A 21054-nucleotide genomic window follows, 5' to 3' on the forward strand; every position below is an offset into this window, starting at 1 on the left:
ATTCTTCCCTCTACCTGTGAAATGTGCCCCGTGCCACTGGCTGCAACACAAGCCCAAAGCATGATTGATCCACTTACATGTTTAACAGTTTTTATGAAATTCTGCCCCCTTTTTTCTCCAAACATACCTTTACTCACTGCTTTCAAAAAGTTCTATTTTAACTTCATCAGTCCACAGCACTTGTTTCCAGAAAGCATCAGGCTTGTTAAGATGTTCCTTTGCAAACTTCTGACACTGAATTTTGTGGTGAGGACACAGGAAAGCTTTTCTTCTGATGACTCTTCCATGAAGGTCATATTTGTACAGGTGTCACTGCACAGTAGAACAGTGCACCACCACTCCAGAGCCTGATAAATATTCCTGCAGGTCTTTTGCAGTCAAACGGGGGTTTTGGTTTGCCTTTATAACAATCAATCAATCAATTTTATTCATAAAGCCCAATATCACAAATAACAATTTGCCTCAGAGGGCTTTACAGCATGCAACATCCCTCTGTCCTTTGGACCCTCACAGCGGATAAGGAAAAACTCCCCAAAAAAAGCCCTTTATCACCATGAGCAGTTCTCTCGGAAGGTTTTCTTGGTCTTCCAGACCTCAACTTGACCTCCACAGTTCCTGTTAACTGCCATTTCTTAATTACATTACAAACAGAGGAAACAGCTACCTGAAAACACTTTGCTATCTTCTTATAGCCTTCTCCTGCTTTGTGGACATCAGTTATTTTAGTTTTCAGATTGCTAGGCAGCTGTTTAGAGGAGCCCATGGCTGCTGATTGATGGGACAGGTTATCAAGAGTCAGAGTATTTATAAAGCTTTGAAATTTCCATCACCTGGCCTTGCCTAACCTGGTAAACATTGTCTGAGTGCTCAAATGTCACAGGGTGCCCAAACTTTTGTATGGTGCTATCTTCCTTTTTTTTTTAAATTGTACAAAACAAATACAGTAATCTTGTTTGAAATGTTGAAAAGCATGTTTCATCTTTAACTTTATGCCTTTTGGAAATCACTTCATTGTCTACTCACTTAACTATTCACAGTAAATGAAATTTTGACCAGGGGTGCCCAAACTTTTGCATGCCACTGTACTCACCATTTAACCAGCACCATCAACATCAGCTGTTACTGCCACCTTGTTACTGCTGTGAAACTTGATGCCTCATTGTTAGTATTTGCCACTGAGACTTGACACAGCACAACCTTCTATTCAATATAGATATTTAATCTGAGCTCATGCATTAGTATTATACACAACTGTTCATTACAGGGCAGTTATCAAACAGTTCTCCCATCATTTGGTGAGGACAGTCTCAATTACACTTGCCACTTCAGTGTTCTTTATCATCTGATCACACCTGGAGTCACAATAGAAGACTCAGGAGGTAACTAAACAATCTGATTATGTTTACATTGATCTATAAAATGAGATACATTAGTGTCACTGTGATCAGACGTTGTACTGTAGATGTGATTAATGTGCAGCTAGCACATGAGCAGTCCAAGAGACGGAGCACCGAAAGGATTCTTTCATCTTAAGACTTAAATATATGTCAGCAGAGACTCTGACAAACAATCTGAGGTAAACAATCAGATGTGAGAGATAACAATGAAATGACAAGTGTAAGCACAGAGTGGTTCCTCCCCATATCAGAGAGACAGTGACATTTTTACAGCTACATGACGTATTAGTAAGACATCTGTACACTGACTTCCTCCATTGCAGAGCAGATACTTTGGCTGCAGTGTGCTGTATTTTACAATGACTTTGATCTTATGGTAGCAAAACCCAACAGTAAATAGAATACAGTGAATGTACATCATGTCTCACTAACTTAAGTAATATATTAATATAATCTAAGTCTTTAATTCAGGCTTATTCAGTACCTCAGGCTCATGATCAGTATAACCACCCATCCAGTTTTGATAATATCATCTTTATCTGCTTCCCGCTTCCCAAGACAAGCCAACTGACTCCACTTGAATCATTTAAATACAGATTTATGTGCTGTGGTGAGTGAGAAGATTTCTGGATCCAACCACATACATCTCTCTCCAAGCAGGCACCAAGTCCACAAACCTATCTCCCTCTGTTCAGTGCACAGAATGAAGGAAGGTGCAGCTGTCCCATGAATTCATATTTGATCCTTTCCTCTGTACAGATTAAACTCCTTGCACCGATGGATTACTACAGGTGATTGGTTGAACGTCATCATCGGCTTTCTTCATGAAGATATGCGGCTCCTTTTCTGGGCTTTCCTCAGTAGGTAGACCAAACCCTGAGCGACAAATGGCCACAAGAGGAAGAGGAGGACGGTCTGACCGGACATGTCAAACTGCCACCACCTGTCCTCCTGAGACAAAAATCATGCAGCTCATTATTTATCAGAGAACACACAGTCAGGAGCTGCCAGTTCAAACAGGGAATGGACTATATAACTCTTACTGAACATTACACGTCACACACTCAGTCAATAAGTGTGTCTAACTTCTTACCTGCTCTTTGGAGGCTGAGGCTGCACACTGTAGACATGGTCTCCACTCTGAGCTCTGGGCCTGTCACACACAAAACAGCAGTGAGCCTCAGAGCTCTGAAGGCAGCTTTAAGGGACAGTTCACCATAAAAACAACAGGAAGGAGGCAGAAGGAAGGGAGTGTGCATGGATGAGAGGCTTGTACTCATGACAGTGAGAGATGTAAACATTAATAGTGTCCTCTTTGTCTGAGCTGTAACCTTGACTAGCTTAGTGGTGCTAGGTGAAGTGATACAGTTTGCAGGTGTAGTGCAGTACAAAGAAAATAGTTCCAACATGAAACTGCTCTCAACAAGGTTTATGAATTGTCTTGATTAATCAGGTCATGATCTCTGGAAAGAGATGTTGCTGTTGAGTTTTTCAGATGTATTTTTGTGGCGCTCTGAGCACCACAAGCCAAGTGCCATCTAGTTCCATTATATTGGAGAGAAGGCAGACATCTTTATGGCTGATATCTCCAACAATCGGCAACTCACACCAAAGCAATCTAGAGTGATACTGCACCAAGTACTTTCATGTCAAGGGTGCCTAAATTGATACACATTAGGTCATGGACCCCCATTTGATAGGATTTAACTTAAGCGCTCCACCTGAAAAGATGTGGGTTGTTAGATATGATTGAGCACAAACTTCTTTTGTTTATTTGAATTCTACAGTTGCCATCTACAGTTGAGGAAAAAAACGAAAGTGAAACCAATGAACAGATTAGTCACTCTTCAGACTCTTACTCACATTAGTTATTTAAATAGTGAAAAAAACTATTCCCCATTTTTGTTGGTGACCCCCTGAAACTCCCTCAAGGATCCCTGGGGTTCCTCAGAGCTCTGGTTTAGGACCACTGCAGTAGAGCACCAAATGTGGATCAATCTGCTGCTGAAAATAGACATGCATGATGACGAAAGGGCTGCTGGTCAATTCCAATGCTCCAAAAATTATTTCGCAAGTTAATTTCTGCAGCTTAGAACTGATGCAAGTTAAACATTAACACTGACATGAGGTTTTGTGCACGTTTTTTGTATTTAAAGACAATACTAATGACTTTGTTCAGATGAGCTCAGCTTTTTGAATTTCTATGATGACATCAACATTTCAACAAAAAGAAGTTAAACCTGACCCTCTACATATTAAACAGCGACTGTTGTCTTCCTGTAAGAATCCAACACGTATGCTGTCAACAAACAACAACAGTCATCTTGATGCTTACATGTGTGGCGGCGAGTCTCTCCACCACCTCCAGCCGCTCCATCACACTTCTCATGTCCTCTCTAAGCCTCCGCAGGGCCAGAATGATCTGCTGCTGTAGCTGGGCATCATGCAGCCTCTCGACCCCACCCTCTGAACCGTCCCCTCCTCCTCGCCCGGCCCCTCCACCACCGCCCGGGGCCCCCCACCTCGGACTGCCCTGAGGAACACCTCCTACAGACCACATGGAACACCAAAGTGCTCAACATTAAATCAATGAAAAAGTTATTTAACCACATGAATAAACTGTAGGAAATATATAAATTTAGTTAAGATAATGATGATAATAATAATAATAATAATAATAATTAGTATTATTAGTATTATTAGTATTATGTAATCACTCTTTGTTTTATAGGACCTCTAGTTCATATTAGAAATTCCACTCAATGCTATTTCCCCCAAAAACACTTGTTTCAAAGAGCATTTTTCACTAGTGCCCACTCTGACATATTTCCAGTAAAGTTAACTGCCACAGGAACAGTACGTGTCCATTTAGATATCAAGCATGTGTTTATCAGAGTGTTGCTTGACTTAATTTCATTTGCTAAATTTCCCTTTGTATTTACCAAGTGTCTGTCTGTCAGTGTTTTTAAGGACAGAACATAATTCTCAAAATCTCTGATAAAAATATGATATTTAATACTTATCTCTACAGTGTCAACAATATTATTCTTCTCAGTGCTGTCAAGAACAGATTTCAAAAATGTAAATTAGATATATATATATCTAATATTGAACACTTCCACATATCAGCTTACGTTCTCTCCAGTTGTGGTGGGAACCATCCCGCCCAGTGTCTCGACTCCTCCTGTTGGGACCCTGACCTTTCCCATCCTCTGCCCCCTCTCCTCCTTGACCTGCTCCCACCTGTCTGACCCCCAGACGGCCCTCCAGCTCCAGGCTCTGAGCAGACGACTCCTGTTCACTGTGAAAGCCATTGGTCTTTACAACTGGAACCTGTGAACGGAAATCAATCTTTGAAATGGTCTTACTTGCATACAATGAAACTCTGTACACATTAGGGCTGTCAAAAGCACCATGAAATTGAGTTCGAATATTTTCGAATTAATTTAGTAGAGTAGAGTTCAAATAATATTTGAATTTATTATTATTATTTATTTACTTATTTATTTTACAAAAAATAAGATGCTTATTGCTGACGCAATATGAACATGACACTTGGATGAAAACACCCATTCTGACCTCACTGAAGTGCCAGGTATGACTAACTTCTGCCTCGCTCTCTGAGCAATGTTTGGATACTTCAGTGCGTAGTTTTCCACCACAAGAGTGGATCCTGGTCAGCTCGTAGTGGTGTCTCATTCTGGTAACGTTTCATCTCTTCTTCAAAAAGTGTAGGCAGGGAGGCAGCAGGTGCAACACTCTCCCTGTATGTCTCCCCTAACAGGTCACACATCGCGGACAGCGCAGTGGGTGGTGTTGGCGCAGTGGGCTCCTCCGTCTGCACCTCTCGCTCCATCACTGCGTCCCTCTCTGGCCCGGCCATCTCCGCCCAAACGGGATTTGCCGTGATATATAACATTATTAATAGTATTAATTAATTATTGATGATATTCGAAGTATCAAATTTAGGTTCGAACTTATAAAAAATATATATATTCGAATATATTTAGAACTTGGAATTTTTTTTGACAGCCCTAGTACACATTCATTAGTTCCTTTTAATTTCATGTTCCTGCTCACTGGAGTAGTAAGTTGTACTCTGATACTCTGCAGTAATGTTCATTTGCTCTGTGTACTTGTTATATTTCTATATAATGACAATAAAGCTTTCTAATCTAATCTAATTTGGCACGCCTGCTGCCTCCACCTGTTGGAGGATGTTAGTCGTACCTTGACGTTGCTGAGTTGCTCCACTGAATCCACAGAGTCACAGAAGATCTCGCTCTCTGAGTCGCTGGTCAACACCAAACCCTCACACACGCCAGAGTCTGAAGGAGAGCAAGCATTTCGGATATATGAGGAGAAAACTTTTAGTCTCTTCATATCAGGGTTGGACAAAACAACAAATGATGAGTGGATGATAAATGGGATCATTACAGGAATTGAAACTGAATGTTTCATTCTCAATAGGTCAGTAGCTCCAGTCAAGAAGCCGCAGTTCAAATCTTATTTTGTCAGACTGTGCTACTGTACACAGAATAACAGCATGGCGGGCTTTAAATGTTAACAAACCTAATCTTTTCTTTTAATCAGGCTGAGAGCAAAGGTGGAGAAGTTACTCTGCTCTGGATCTTATGTGTCAAGAACATTCCCTCCTGCTGGATACACAGCTGGACTATAATAAAACCACTACGCCTGTCCTGAGCATGTGCTACAGTGCGTCCAATATAAGATCGTTCGATCAAAAAAAGTACGGTTTTCTCCATCACCTCAAAACTGAGCGTGTATATATGTTAAATCTCAGACTGTGTGTGGGGTAAACAGAGCTTGTGCAAAACAATGACCAACCAGTCACTCTAAACCTTATCTGTGATCTCTCATTTTAAAAGTCAGTAAAGTCAAATACACAACGTAGCTGTTGTCATTAAAGATATACTAACTATGCTGGATTTTCTCCCCCCAAAAATGTACAGATTCATACAAAAGTAATGTTTCTCAATCAACACTTAGTATAACTTTAACTCTCAGTGTGTGACAGTGTATTTATCTGCGGTATTTCTATCCTCTGTCTGGATTTTCTTATTTTCTGTGCGCAGAACATTTATGGGCGTGTATCCCCACAGCACTCAGGTGAGGTCTGAGCTGTATAAAAAGGCAGCAACCAGGTTCCAGACCATAAGCAGCAGCAGGCATCCAAGAGACAAAGTGCTGTAAAAAGGCAAATACAGCACTGGCAAGCATGTTTGCAAACAGCGTAATATACTTTTAACCTGCATTTACACTTTTTTTTTTCAGATGACATCACCATAATACAATAATAATCATTTTATCAGCACAGCAGCTGGGAAATGGCTGCTGGTTAACATGAAAGATTTATGACACCTGATTAAATAACTACTTCATACCCATTTCCTCATCTGACAACAGAAATATAAATATATAAATAAGAACAACTCCAGTTTATTGTGAAATGGGTTGTGATATAACACAGTACAGATAGTCAGACAGTGCAGGAGGAGGCTTAGCGCAGGTTTAAAGGGCTGACTCTGGACAATCTGGAGCTGCTCAGTCAGCTGCCTGAGTGTCTGTTTAACTTCATGACTATCGAAAATCAGTTTGTCTTTTACTTATTAACTACTCAAAGTAAACAAAATTTTGAGCAGGGGTGCCCAAACTTTTGCATGCAACTGTACATCTGTGATGATTTTGTCAGACGATGTCAAGACCATAAAATCTGATTTGGTCTGCTGGTCATCTGTCCCACTCCTCACCAGATGTTGGCTTTTAAGCAGTTTTGTTATTTGCCACTGAGAGGAGGGCGAAGCAAAAGAGATTAAGCTGTTTTAATGTGGTTCAAATGTTTCACTGTGGACAGAGGTCTCTACCAAAATGACCTGGAAATGCTAGTGTGGACCCAAGTCGTTTTCAAAACTAGATGTAGTGTAGGTGTAGCATGAGTAGAGTCTGTTGTAAAAAAGGAAGAGAGGTGTAAGTCAGGCTCCATCCATTACATACCGTTGGGGATGGTGTTGGCAGTGAGGTCTATAACTTCAGACAGGTTGAACTCCTGATCATGGTCTGCACCCTGTAGCAGAGAAGAATCTTCTGTAGGGTTGCCCCGCTCCTCGACCTCATCCTTAATCTCTGCTGGCCTGTCGGCATGCTCACTGCCTTTAAGATCTGCAGTAATGGAAAAAAGACTCTTACATCCACCCCCCAAAAAAATATTTTTGTCTAACGTTTCCAACCACAAGTAGTTTTCTAGAATCTATACTTGGGCTGAATGACTAAATGCATTCAAATTATTTTCCCATATTGTTGAGCCCTACCTATATATTTAAAATGTTCCAAAAGAAGCAATAACCTGCTTGCCCAAAAATATGTCCTTGCTGGAGTAAGTGTTTCAAAAAATCTTTATGTCACACTGATACTAACAAAATAAAATACTGATGTATGTGCTGTGTATTACAAGTAATTGAGGCTCCTCACAGATACCCTGTTTAGTATCAGTCAATTCATCAGATGTTGCGAGCACTGGTGGAAGCAGATCTAATCTCCGATCAAACACTATCATCTCCCATCAGATGCTGGTTACAGGCTGACCCTCAGGGTCACTGACCTTCTCCGAGTGTGAGCAGTGACTCTGGAGGCCGCGGCATGTCATCAATCACCAGGTAGAGAGGCTCAAAGTGATGGAAGAGGGAGGCTGTTTTCTCATTCATGGGCATGGTGTCGATGACCTGCGGAGTCAGTGGAAACCTTTATTGATCACTGGACTGCTGATTACAAGTCCCTGTGTTCATCTGACCAGAGTTTTATTCATCATTTTTTATTTTTAATGCCTCACCTCACATTCAGTATGTTACTGTGAGCTGATTTGATCTGAGAGCAAAGAAACACGTAGAACCTGACCTAAACCAAATAGTGTTAAAAGCTGAACATCACCTGATGGCCAGATGTCAGCTTGATGTGTCCTGACATTTGACTGAGGTGTAAGCATTTAACAGAGATTTCAGCTGATGCACTTCACATCAAAAATATTCATTCATTTACTGGGGGTATTAATTAAAATGTAAATAATCTATTTAACCTGCAATGTGCAGATGCATTCATGCCAGAAATTCTGCATAAACACTTCTGATGTTATATTGACATATATGAAAGAAATGTGTCATGTACCTCCTGTGCTACTTTCTTCATCTCGTCCACATATGCTGCCATGGCACTCTCACTGCTCATCTCTCCCAAGCGGCTCCAGGCATCCCTAACACATATATATGAGAACAATTAGTCAGAAAACATCAACCCTGCCATAACATCTGATTAAACTACAGTATTGTTGACCACAAAGTGTATTGTACTACTGTGCTATGCTGAGTAAATTCTCTGCCAACTCTGGCAGTGCCACAAAAATGAGACTTGAGACTGTAATTTACTTAATGTCTGTACAATGTGGAGTTTTCAATTCTAACATTGGATAGTTATATGAATAATAATGCATTATATTTTAATTGTTATATTTTGGAAGTAAAATCTGAATATGTAATATTATATAAACAATAACATGTCTCTGTCAGGTAAATGTAGTAGTACAATGGTTTACTCTATAGTAAAAGAAGTAAAAGAACACAGTACAGTAGTATACCAATACTACTACGAGTCACATATTTTTTAAGTGCTTTGGGGCCTTTTGTAAGTTATGTGAGGGGTTAATGACTTAGAATATAGACATAGGTCTATATTTTTCAAAACAAACATCAAAGTAAATCTACAGCTGTTTGGGAACCAAGGCAGTTGCCTAGCCTGCCTTATGGTTAAGTCTTGCCCTGGTGCCTTTTCCCCTGTGAACCAGAGTATATCTCAGCAGTGTTTCTGATGCAGAGTAGCTTTGACTTGGGTGTGTGGGACACAACTATGCCAGTGCAGGTGTACTACTCAGGACCCAAGAAGGTGCAGTGTTGAATGTGTAGTTGTTTGTATGAGTGGTTCTTGAGAAAGCTGCTAGCAGCAACAGCATCGACCAAGCAGTCGGCCCCTTCTGAAAAGGCATGTCTTGAACGGGCACTGGATGACTTTAGTCTAAATATAGTAACAGGTGAAGGTATATTTATCACCAACTACCACTACAGTTACTACTCCATCACCACTTCATCCTTATGAACACATTATTTTAGGTGGTTGTTCAGACAGGGTATATCTCAAATTCATTTCATTTAAAATGTAAAATTAAATATGTATAACACAATTTGCAATCTCTACCATTAAAGCTGACCTGAGTCAATTAGTTTTGTCAAAGTAATATCAAAAATGACTGCAACCTCTTCAAAGGACTCAATCATCGCAATCATATACAAGGTGCTGCAGATACAGGAAATACAAAAAATATGTATTTTACTCACAATTGATGTAGCCTATTGTTTGTGGGCAATTTAGAGTTTTCAATTTCATTACACAGGCTAGTTACAGTTTTTCTCAATTGTTTACACACAAATACTGGTACTTGAGACACAATGACCACAACATGTAACTCATGCACCAACCCCCTGAACCAATTCTGCTAAACTACAAGCACAATTCCTGCTTTACACTCACACTGCAGTTCTAAAACACACTGTTTTCACAAGGAACACACTGTCATTCAAAATTCTAAAGTTAATTGCCCTACTATGCACACTGAGTCATCACATGGGCAAACACCTGTCACACAGTTTTACAATTAGCAATCAGAGCTTTAGCATAAAAGGGCAACAGGTGAGCTTTTCTGTTTTGGAGCAATGGATGCCAATATTGGAAACAGAGGCAGAGCCAGAGGAGTGAGAGTAAGAGGAGGAGGACGGGGAGGACGAGGAAGGCCAAGGACCGTAATCTCTGATGAGATCCGAGCCACTTTTTCTGCCTGGAGATGGAAAGTGCATGACCGAAATCCACAAACGCGTATACCCCTTCTCCAAGCTATGGAAGACGCATGTGGAGATACAGCAGTTGATGCTTTTCATGGCTGGATTCGCCATGCTAGGCGATATTTCCCCCGCTGCTTGGCCAGGGAAAACATTGCTTATGATGTGGATGAGGTGCTGTGGCCAGACCGAAACAGAAGAGAGGATGCAGGATAGTTTTTTTTTTTTTTTTTACTGTAACTGTATACAGTAAATTCTTCTGTTGTTCTGTATGTAGACCACTGTATGCACAACTTTGTGTGGGTTGGAATGTACACTGTGTACATTGTTTTTGTGGGAAAAATAAAATATATTTGTTACCGTGTATTTGCGTGTTCTAAGTATAAAAACAATATTCTAAAATATTTTTACAACACACTTATGTATGTACTGTCTGTAGTAAGTGTAACACTGAACAAAAAAAGGCCTAAGTCATTATGATGAATGGAGAAGAAGTGTTTTCCATTCATCATAGTGTTTTCCATTGAGCACATCAGTGTTCAATTGGTTCTTATAAATGTCCATTCATATGATGGTTTGTGTGTGTCATTTGAAAACAAAATAACATTGTTTGGAATGTAAAGTTTCATTTTGCAGGAGAAATGAGGGGTTTTGCCCATTGTGTGTGTGTTTTTTGATTTGTGTGTAGAGTTCTGAGAGTATGAGGCATGCTTTCAGAAAATGTGTGTAAACAATCTTTGAGAAGGTGAAGGCTAACCCAAGGTGATATGTAAAATATTTGCCGATCATTCATCCACTACAAACGTAATGTATCATCTGAAACATGCCCATTAGCCACTTAGCACAATCACTACACAGTCGGCTCGCTCAGTGAGTGACGTGCACTTTTAAATGAAATACAGGCCTATATTAACTAAGGGTTATTAGTACAGTTTTGTATTTCTCTGTAATTTGTTACTTTTTCTATTTTTCAGATCCTGAACTCAAACCACTGTGTTGCCCCACCAAAAATATATCATTTAATCATTAAATTAATATCGTAAACATGTGGGCGATGAGTCCACTAATGACCCTAAATGACTACTACTTGTCAACTAGGAAAATTCTTTGTTGGGGGCTGCCCTAATAAAAATACATTCATAATTTATAAGCTGGTCTGGGTGGGACTGCAGCTGTGCTGATTCCACTTTGCATTATTGATATGAACTATAAAGATATATCCTTGACAAAGTGGCAATTTTCTAGTGATATAAAACTGAAACACCAGATCTTCACATTTGATAAGCTGGACCAGAAAACTGATGACATTTTCTGTCAAAGGAGAACTGAACTGATTAAGCAACTAGGCATTACAGCACTGGCTCAATTCTGAGAGAGTTTAATTATAATTTGCCATTTTAATTCACTCTGATTCAATCTGAATAGTAGGATGTTTTATCAGTCCTTTGCCGTATGCTCTACAGAAGGCCAAATACAAGAAACACACACAATAAACTGTTTGTTTAGAAGCAGCACACACCTTTAAGGATTTGCTTGCACCTTCTTAATCTGTTAGAAGTGAACTGAACTGACATGTTAGTGACTGTCCATCACGTTTAAACCCCACATTAGCCTCAGTGTTAGGCCATGTGACCAGTCAAGATGTCCTTAAGCAAGATGCTGATCCTCTCTCCATCAATTTACTGGGCAGCACAATCTCTGTTGACTTCAGTGTATAAGTGTATGCATGCAGCCGTGCAATATAAAACCCACACTGCTGCTCCTTATCAGGAGCTAAATGGTCTTTGGCTGCACATCTTTAACAAAAGCCCTTTGCCACAAAGACACAGTGTGTTGACAACGTGAGGAGATTAACTGAATTATCTGAGACTCACACACCTCACACACAAGACAAACTAACTAACCCACAGAGAGAACACCGCATAAAACACCATGCAAATATGTGGCAAACTTGTGTTGTAATGTCTACTGGACAAAGTCATAAAAAAACACCAACACCATAAACTGCACGTTGTTCTGTTGGTAAAGGAAAGAAGACCACTTGTGAGAGCAGCAGAAAATCTGGTGTCTGCTCATGAAAACTAACCTGACTCTGACTACAATGACATACAAGCCCGTACACACATACAGACCATTTGTAGCGACCCACTGGGTCCCAGAAGCCAGGCCGAGCCACCGTACAGGGTCCACACACTGCCTGCTTGTACAGACTATAGAATCGCAGCATGACGTCATAGGACGGCCGGTAGGAACCTGCAAGATAACAGACATTTATCAGGTTTGTTTAACTGTTTATTGGGAAATCTTCTTCTATTGGGAAAAAATAGAAGTTCATTTTCATTTTAGGTCAGGGCAAACTGAGAGCTGTGTAGATATTTGAGAATTCATATTTTCTTCTTTTTCACATATTAGAGCAATATAACTGATGATGAAACAAATTACTTCATTAATCAAAATGGCAGTTTAGTTTGATTGTCTTACTGACAATAGTACATATTGGATGGAATATATAACAAATTATGAAGAGCAAGACTTCAGTTTAACTTGCATATAACAATAATAAGAATAAGAAGAGGTGATATTGCATTCAAAGTTCTTCTTGTTTAGATGGCAAAATATCCAGGAGAAAAGCTCTGACATTATGCTGGCTGATACATTTAGCTACACTAAGCCACCTGGTTTTTAAATGAAGTTTACTTTAACACTCTGTGTGTACAAAGCAGCACAGCATGAATCACAGCTGCACTAACAGGTCAGCTGCCCTGGCGCTTCTGAGTTACACAGTTCAACCCTACAACAATAAAGATACAGATTCATGAATGGTTTCTACTGTCCAGCCCTAGACTGCAATTTTAATATATACCTCAACACCCAACCCAAATATACAAACATGCTCAAAATGTCTCCCCCAATATTTGGATAAATAATATAAAGGGAAAAAATGGCAACCACACACCGGCGTACTAAATTATTGTTAGCAAATGTAATCATATTCATAAGTACACATTACAAATTCCCAATATTATTACTACTACTTGTACTACTACCTGTATTATTGCTACTTCTCCGTTCTGCATTCTGCGTGTAGTTTGTCCAAGTGGTGTTGCCATACGCCAACAGAAGTTGATGTTCATCTGCTGTGTCTTGGTACAATCAATGTCAAACACTGTACTGTCTCTCAGTTTTATTACTTTTATTACCAGAATGTAATATGAATGTTATGTAAGCCGTGGGATGTTATAGTTTTTGTTAAGTGTTAGTATGTCATAAAGAGGTCATCAAAAAACTCATAGTGTGTGCACTTTTCCTGTGCAGCCCTCACTCATTTCTAACACTTTTGCACAGAACCATTGTAAGCAAGGATGTGTCAACAAGGGTGTTGCAGAGTGTACAACAAAAATGAACAGTAGTAGCAAAATCTCAGATGACACCGACAGCCTGCAAATTTTAGTTCTGTTTGTACAGATATCCAAAAACAAGCATGGGCCAAGTATTAATGAGACCCATGCACATTTTTCCCTCAATGATTTCTCACTTGACTTTCCAGTAAAATATGACACGCTCACGATGTTGTCACAGTTGGCATTTCAAGTCAAGAAAAATCTGCTATTTTTGGCTCCAGCTCAGAATCAATAGGTTCAGAACCTGAAAAAATTGATCCAATGTTCCACGCTCCAATGAGTTCAAAATAAGGTGCGGAAACTGGAACAGAAAGGTTTTATGTTGGTGGAGAGAGGGCAAAATGGTCTAAAATTAATAGAACAGAATAGAATACAAAAACTTTATTCATCCCCGAAGGGAAATTGAACAAATGGTCAGTTTAGCTGTGAAGTTTCCAAATATTTCTCAGTGTAGAAGGGTGTTTAATAGTGGTGATTACAGCCCTGGTCTAGCCAGCAACAAACTTTCTGACAAGATGTGTATGAGACCATGTCACGGCTGTCAGGATTTTATTTTTTACCATTTTTAGGGAGGTTATGGATGACATCCACAGCAGCCTGAAACCGTTTCTGGTGATCAACCACAGGCTCTGCCATAGCTGGGACTGGCATGACACTGTTTAATGGCGCTGCAGAGACGGGTGCAACTGGGGCTGAGAGAGCAGAAGTCTGTCAGGACAGTGGAATCAAAAACTAACTTTACATGACACACATTTTGATCCATGTCTCATACAACACTGAACACCATTTACCGCTTAACATGCATATATCACACAGGATATTCTGCTTCACACGTCTGCCGAGAAACACCGTATCACTGAACTAAAGCTAGTTTTCATAAGACAAAACGACAGTTGCAAAGTGCAGTATATGGGAGTTAGCTGCGTTAGCTCACCAATAGGCTAGCTAACCATGTTAGGAGCCCCGGCGTAGCTTAGCAGTTGTTAGCTTGTTAACTTGTCTTACCTTACTTGCTGTGTGTCCTGCCGCGTGCCATCACCTGAACCATGTAAAGCGACAATGGAGTTTGTATCTGACAGACTATGCAAATACCAAAACACTCACTAAACCGGTTGGGAGTGATGGTTCTGGCTATTTATGGCTTATCTTTGACGGTTGAGTTGAACTGCGAAACTGCCCACAGACCTAACCTAGGCTGGGACAGACCTATCGGCTTCGGCCACTAGTTCCTACAGACCACTTCCGTGTCGAATCACATGACACGTATTACACCACGCCCACTTGGCAATTTAAAGTGACATCCCTAATATTGGTACCAATACTACTACTACTACTACTTAAGAAAAGAATGAAAATAAAGACCTACCTTCAAAACCTTACATAAGTACAGATATGTAAGTACTATCAGCAAAATTCACTTAATATATTCAATACATGAAAGTACTCATTATGCAAAAAAAGGTCCCCATTAGTACATATGATAATTTGGATTACATAGCCTATTACTGCTGCATTAATGTGAATGTTGTGTTTTACTACTGGATGATTGTGCTAATTGTAACTCTTTCATATACTTTTGGGTAGTTAAATCTACTGCAATGTATCATAATCTATAAGATCATCATATGTTTGTAGCATTGTTACCCTAAAACCAAAGTCATAGGGGCACCTAAGGGAATGTTCTGAGTATATTGATGCAATTTCTGTTTCGCAACTGAAAACACTACAATAGAATAAAGCTAATACTGGTGTGTATAAATAAAATAAAACATTCTGTGGGTCCACAAAATGAGGCTCCCTTTCATCATCTATGGAGCAGCTCCAGACTTAAAACTGGATGACTTCACAAATGTGATTAAGCAAGTTTTATACTTCTGCATCAAATCCATGCCTTACCGTGAACCTCCCCAGAAATGTCACTACACATCACAGCAATGCAGAGCTCCTGTCTACTTTTGTAAGCCGAAACCATTCCCCTCTGTGGAAAGGAAGCTTTTATTTACTTTTATTTCACAGATGAGAAACAACAACTTGTGAAGACAATAAAGCCCCCACAAAATAGCATTTGAAGTCTTGTGTGTGATTTATCCTGGCTCCAAATATGAGTAGAGGAAATCTCAGCTAGCCGCTAGGCTAATTTATAGGCTACAATGTAAAATGCCATAGGCTTGGGCTAATAATGTTAGCATGTTGTATTTGTTTGGAAAACATGTTTAGTATAAGACAGCTGCTTTGTCATGAACCTTATGAGTTGTAATGGAGACAAATTTTGCAACGTTACCTTCATTAAATACTGCTGTTGTCTCTGGCTTTTTCCTTTCATGTTATCATCCCTCACACTGGCTACCTGTCAGGTCTTTAAATATGTCTCACACTTCAAATTCCCACGCGCAAAAAGCAACAAATAGGTTCCTTTTTTAAGGAATTGAATTGGATTAAATTTATTTAGCTAAAGTTTGCCTCTTTATTAGGAAACATGCTGAAACAGTCATCAAAAGTGATGTTATCATATTTGGTTATATGAAATGGTGGAAAAATTGAATAAAAAACAGTTGATCACAAAAAAAGGAAACATGCAGTCAATTAAAAATTCATTCCTAACGTATTGTATAGGCCCGGTTGAATGTTGCATTAATATTGTGGCACACCTACATACATTGCCATCATGGCACACCAGCATGCTTTGGCATCGCTGCACTTGAGCCGTTACTTCGTCACAGAGCCTCCACAGTGCACGTGGGCTGTCAGAGCCGACACTGGACACAAAGGCTGATTTGAACATAAATCATTAAACGGCACCATTTGCCCCAATTACAGCGGACAGTATTAAAGGATAAACTATTTTCAGTTATCACTCAGTTCATCACTCTGACTGTGATTTGGATCAAATTAGAGATTATCAGACCGAGAGGAGGAAGGTTATTTCACGCTGGACACAAGAGCGTCTCCTCGCTCTATAATCCCTTTAAATTCCCTTTGTTGTCAAGCTGCCAGAGACACACACGCTACAAAACCCGGAAATGTTAAGAGTTTGCCTTCAAAACAAAAGCATAACATTTGCCAGATTGGTAATAAATAATTGTTGAGGACTTTGAACTTCGTCTATCAAGAAGAACACCGACATGGCACCACAGTAAGTGGCCTTAAGAATAAAAAGGTAATACAAACTGACTGAGTGTGGTTACATATGAATAACCAGATCATAAATGAGTTGATATTTATTATTATTATTATTATTATTATTATTATTATTATTATTATTTTCCCTTTTCTGTCCTTTTCCTTTCTCATATATGTGAACATTTATCTTGTATATTCATGTTGAGATATTTATTGTGGTGTCTTTTATGTTATGCTGACCTGAGCAGAATGAGTTTCCCATGAGGATAATAAAGGACATCTTATATAATCTATGTACCCCAGGTATTGACAGTTTTGTGTGTATATAATGTATCTATATTTGTAAATAAAGAATTAAAAAATAAAATTAGAAAAGTGTTTCTTTTTTTGTTGAAACAACAGAAAATAAATCAAACTGTGGAAATAAAGAGAAAAAAACATTCTGGTTTAATTTAGTAAGCAAATTTTTCTTATTTGACAAAGAAATCTCTATGAAATACATTTTCAGATAGGTGTCATATGACAAGGTGTGAATTTTAGCAGTATCATAAAAAGCAAAGATGAAGTAAAAAAAAAAAAGAAATACCCAAAATATTTAAGTTGGATTTAAAGCAGCTCTCTCTTATGGCATCATTCATATGCCTGGCATGCTACAGCAGGGACGTTATAATTAGGGAATGGTTTTTATCTGTTTCACAAATAATAAGAACAAAATGCTACAGACCAGCATCTGATAGGATTGTGACTTTTTTTTTTTAAACTCAGCTCATTCTTTCCTTGGAAACAGTAATTTCAAGTGAGCAACTTCCATGACAACAGCAAACTCCATCCACTGAGGATTAATATGGCAGACACAACACCAGTTGATCCTGTTAAAACAATATTCATAACCTGGATTATGGGAAACCTTTTTGAGTCTTTTAAACATTTATGCATTGCTTTGTATTCCCTGTGTTTTTAAGTTTATTTTGCATGAATAAACATTTGCATGGTTTGTTTTTACCTTAAGGATTCTTTCTTCCTTTGTGTTTAAAATTGCTAAGAAATGTCATCTATGTCTAAAATGTCTTTGTACCCAAATGAGTGTGGTCACATAACCCATTTATGATGGGGTATTTGAAGTATCCAGTTTATGTGTTTGAGCATGTAAACGCCATATTTGGTTTATGAGAAACCTGAATATGGCAGCTGAAATACACTGAAAGAAACCAGGATGTATACAGTGTGGGGCATACGAATAACCTGATTTCTCTGTGCTCATGTGAACACCATATCCTGAATATGATCATCGCCAAGATAAGCCTCAAAAATGGGTTATTCATGTCCATGTAACCACACTATAGGCCTAACTAAATCTCAATACAGCACCTGGTTACCTATTGCCCCTGAAATTATTTTTTTTATTAGCATTTATCCGGGATTTTTTTCTATAGGCTATAGCCAGTGGCTGTATCACGTACGTACGTATCCCTTGCTGCCAAATTCAAAGTCCAAATCTAATTTACAACACTCTACTGAAAATTCTTTTTCATGTATTAACATGTTCTTTTACCTTTATTAAATTTACCTGAATTTTCAGCATCAGCCCACTTGTTTCTCTACAGTAGCAGATTATAATAAAACATAATTCGGTTGATCTCTTTTTTGTTTATCTGTCCAATCAAATTACTTTGGAAAACCTTTGTTGAATTATGAACCTGTACAATTTTCCCTAAGCTCATGTGATACCCACGACTTTTATTTTGAAAGTCACCACAGGAAGCCTCTGTCTGTTGTGCCGTTTGACGCCTGTCTGATTCATACAGCTCTGTGTTTATAAATCCAATTTCTGTGACATCAGCAGGCTGAAGGTTTGGCCAGACTCCTGCTTTCCACCTCCTCCAGGATAAAACCATGAGGAGCAGCCTGCGGAGCGACGAGCCTCTCAACACTCTCCTCTCCTCCTCCTGCAGGAGCTCCGAGCAGCTGATCCACTAAAGCGCTCATCTCCTGCCTGAGGAACAACACAGGACCCGGCTACAGGAAGGGCGAAGGGAGGAAGGAGGGAGGCAGAGCGAGATAAAGCGCAGCTTTCTTGCGTTATGTTGGGCAACAGGAAGAAAGCAGCCCCCGTGCTGAAGAATGGAGCCGGGACGTCCCAGGCAAAGGCCATCGATCCTCTGAGGAACCTGGGTGAGTGTTTGGGTTACAGCTCCTGCAATCTGGATGCACTCAGTGATCAGAGACTAATGCTGAGAGGCACCCACTGCAGCCCTGACGGAATGTACCGTTATCTCCCCAGTCCTGCTCTCACTGCTGTTAAGAAGAAATAGTAAGCTATTTAATCAGCATGAAGCAGGCAATAAGTATATATTTTTTATTTATATTTATATATTTTATTTTTTATAATAATAAAATGTAGCATCAGCTCAGAATGACACTCTGCAAGTTAAAATCAGCCTCAGTATAAATAAAAGTAGCCTACTCAGACCACATATAGATTGTTAGCTTTTAATACACATCTTAAGAAAATAACTGTGATTGAATCTCATACCGGGTTACCCAGGGTTATGGTGTAAACCTGTGCTACAAATCATCATGTATAGCCTACTGCAAATTTGTACTATATGATACCTTTTGTTAAAGTACCGTGGACATGCTGTAAAATTATACAAGACTAAATTAATGAATTGATTGATTGATTAATTAGGTTAACGACTGCCACAAACGATTATCTTTCTATCTATTTTTAGGATTAATCAGAATTAATCTCAGGCAGATCACAGTTACCTTTGCTCACTGTGTCCAAAAAGTTCTATTTTAACTTGATCAGTCCACAGGACTTGTTTCCAAAAAGCATCAGGCTTGTTTAGATGTTCCTTTGCAAACTTCTGACGGTGAATTTTGTGGTGCGGACACAGGAAATGTTTTCTTCTGATGTACAGGTGTTGCTGCACAGTAGAACAGTGCACCACCACTCCAGAGTCTGCTAATCTTTCTGCAGGTCTTCTGCAGTCAAACGGGGGCTTTGATTCACCTTTTTAGCGAGCAGATCTCTTAGAAAGTTTTCTTGGCTTTCCAGACCTCAGCGTGACCTTCACAGTTCCTGTTAACTGCCATTTCTTGATTACACTACGAACTGAGGAGACAGCTACCTGAAAACACTTTGCTATCTTCTTATAGCCTTCTCCTGCTTTGTAGGCAGGAGAAGGCTATAAGAAGGCAGGTTATTTTAGTTTTCAGAGTGCTAGGCAGCTGTTAAGAGGAGCAGTCAGAATATTAATAAAGCCTTAAAATTTGCATCACCTGGCCTAAATCAGAAAACACAGTCAACAGCCATAAAAAAAATAATTTCTGCCATGTCTTTAGTAATAAAAAATTTGTAAATCAAGCTATAAATGATATATGAACAAACCTCTCTGTAAAAAACCTTATGAATATAGATAGGAATAAAACTACAAAGTTTAGTATATATAAATACTACCGGAGAGGAGATTTCCAGCTAAGGGTATATTAAGGATATGTATTACAGAATTCCATGCATTTTTAGACAAAAGATAAGATATCTGGGTAAAAATCTGAACCATAGACTCACCATGAAACTTCCCCAGTTGATTACTTACATTAAGACAATTTATATGTATAAAAAGTTTTCTGAAATTTCATGTTTAAATAAACAAACGAGGAATTATCTAATTAAATATGTGCTTTTTGAGTTAATTCCCAGAACAGAAATGAACTAAAATAAACACCTAAAAGAGTACTTTGGATGTTTTCTGTCTATTAGTCTGAAAGAAGACATGCTTAAGCAAATTAGGTAGGCAAATTAAGTATTTAGGAACAATGTTTGACTCACAACTACAAAATCTGATGAGGACACTGATTGTATTGTCAAGCAGGGGCATCAAAAAATGGACTTGCTGAGGAAGCTAAACTCTTTTGGTGTCTTTGTTGAACATTCTATGCAACTTTCATCAAACTTTTATCGAGAGTCTTTTAACTTTTTCATTTGTGTGCTGGTGCAATGGGTTGTCTGTGAAAGATAAAAACTATTTAAATAACATTGTTAAAGTCTTTTCCGAGAACACTGGAGTCTGGCAAAAAGATCCACATGCTCTCTGGAAGAAGCAAGTGGCCCAGAAAGCAGGAATAAGAATGAAGAAAGAAGGAATAATAAGTCAGCTTAATTGCACACTTTTCTGGGAAACCTCAGTCATGTTCTTTGGCTGGCGCTATTATACGTCTGGACAGAAAGCAAAT

At 39.1% G+C, this 21054-nt stretch overlaps 2 protein-coding genes across 3 annotated transcripts in view; one reads left to right on the top strand and one right to left on the bottom strand.

Annotated features, from left to right (window-relative positions):
* Positions 1-428: 428 nt before the first annotated feature.
* On the bottom strand, positions 429-15004 carry acbd4 (acyl-CoA binding domain containing 4). 2 transcript variants are annotated; one of them, XM_049563825.1, is made up of 11 exons: positions 14701-15004; positions 14256-14403; positions 12427-12547; positions 8577-8661; positions 8017-8137; positions 7413-7577; positions 5628-5725; positions 4532-4730; positions 3733-3944; positions 2491-2550; positions 429-2348 (listed from the first exon to the last, which is right to left on the bottom strand). In XM_049563825.1, exons 2-11 carry the CDS (start codon positions 14344-14346, stop codon positions 2220-2222), a joined length of 1281 nt encoding a protein of 426 aa, XP_049419782.1. In that variant the 5' UTR covers positions 14347-14403; positions 14701-15004; the 3' UTR covers positions 429-2219. The 2 variants fall into 2 exon arrangements, with proteins under 2 accessions (XP_049419782.1, XP_049419781.1); XM_049563824.1 differs by having other exon boundaries at positions 437-2348; positions 14256-14387; positions 14701-15001.
* Positions 15005-18613: 3609 nt separating this feature from the next.
* plcd3b (phospholipase C, delta 3b) overlaps positions 18614-21054 on the top strand; it is a 46425-nt gene continuing 43984 nt past the window's right edge. The window contains exon 1 of the mRNA XM_049563820.1: positions 18614-18987. Coding sequence (XP_049419777.1) covers positions 18897-18987 — 91 coding nt within the window. The 5' untranslated portion in view covers positions 18614-18896. The remainder of the gene's footprint in view (positions 18988-21054) is intronic.

This window comes from Epinephelus fuscoguttatus, linkage group LG20 (genome assembly GCF_011397635.1).
Source record: "Epinephelus fuscoguttatus linkage group LG20, E.fuscoguttatus.final_Chr_v1".
In the NCBI taxonomy this organism is placed as follows: Eukaryota; Metazoa; Chordata; class Actinopteri; order Perciformes; family Serranidae; genus Epinephelus; species Epinephelus fuscoguttatus.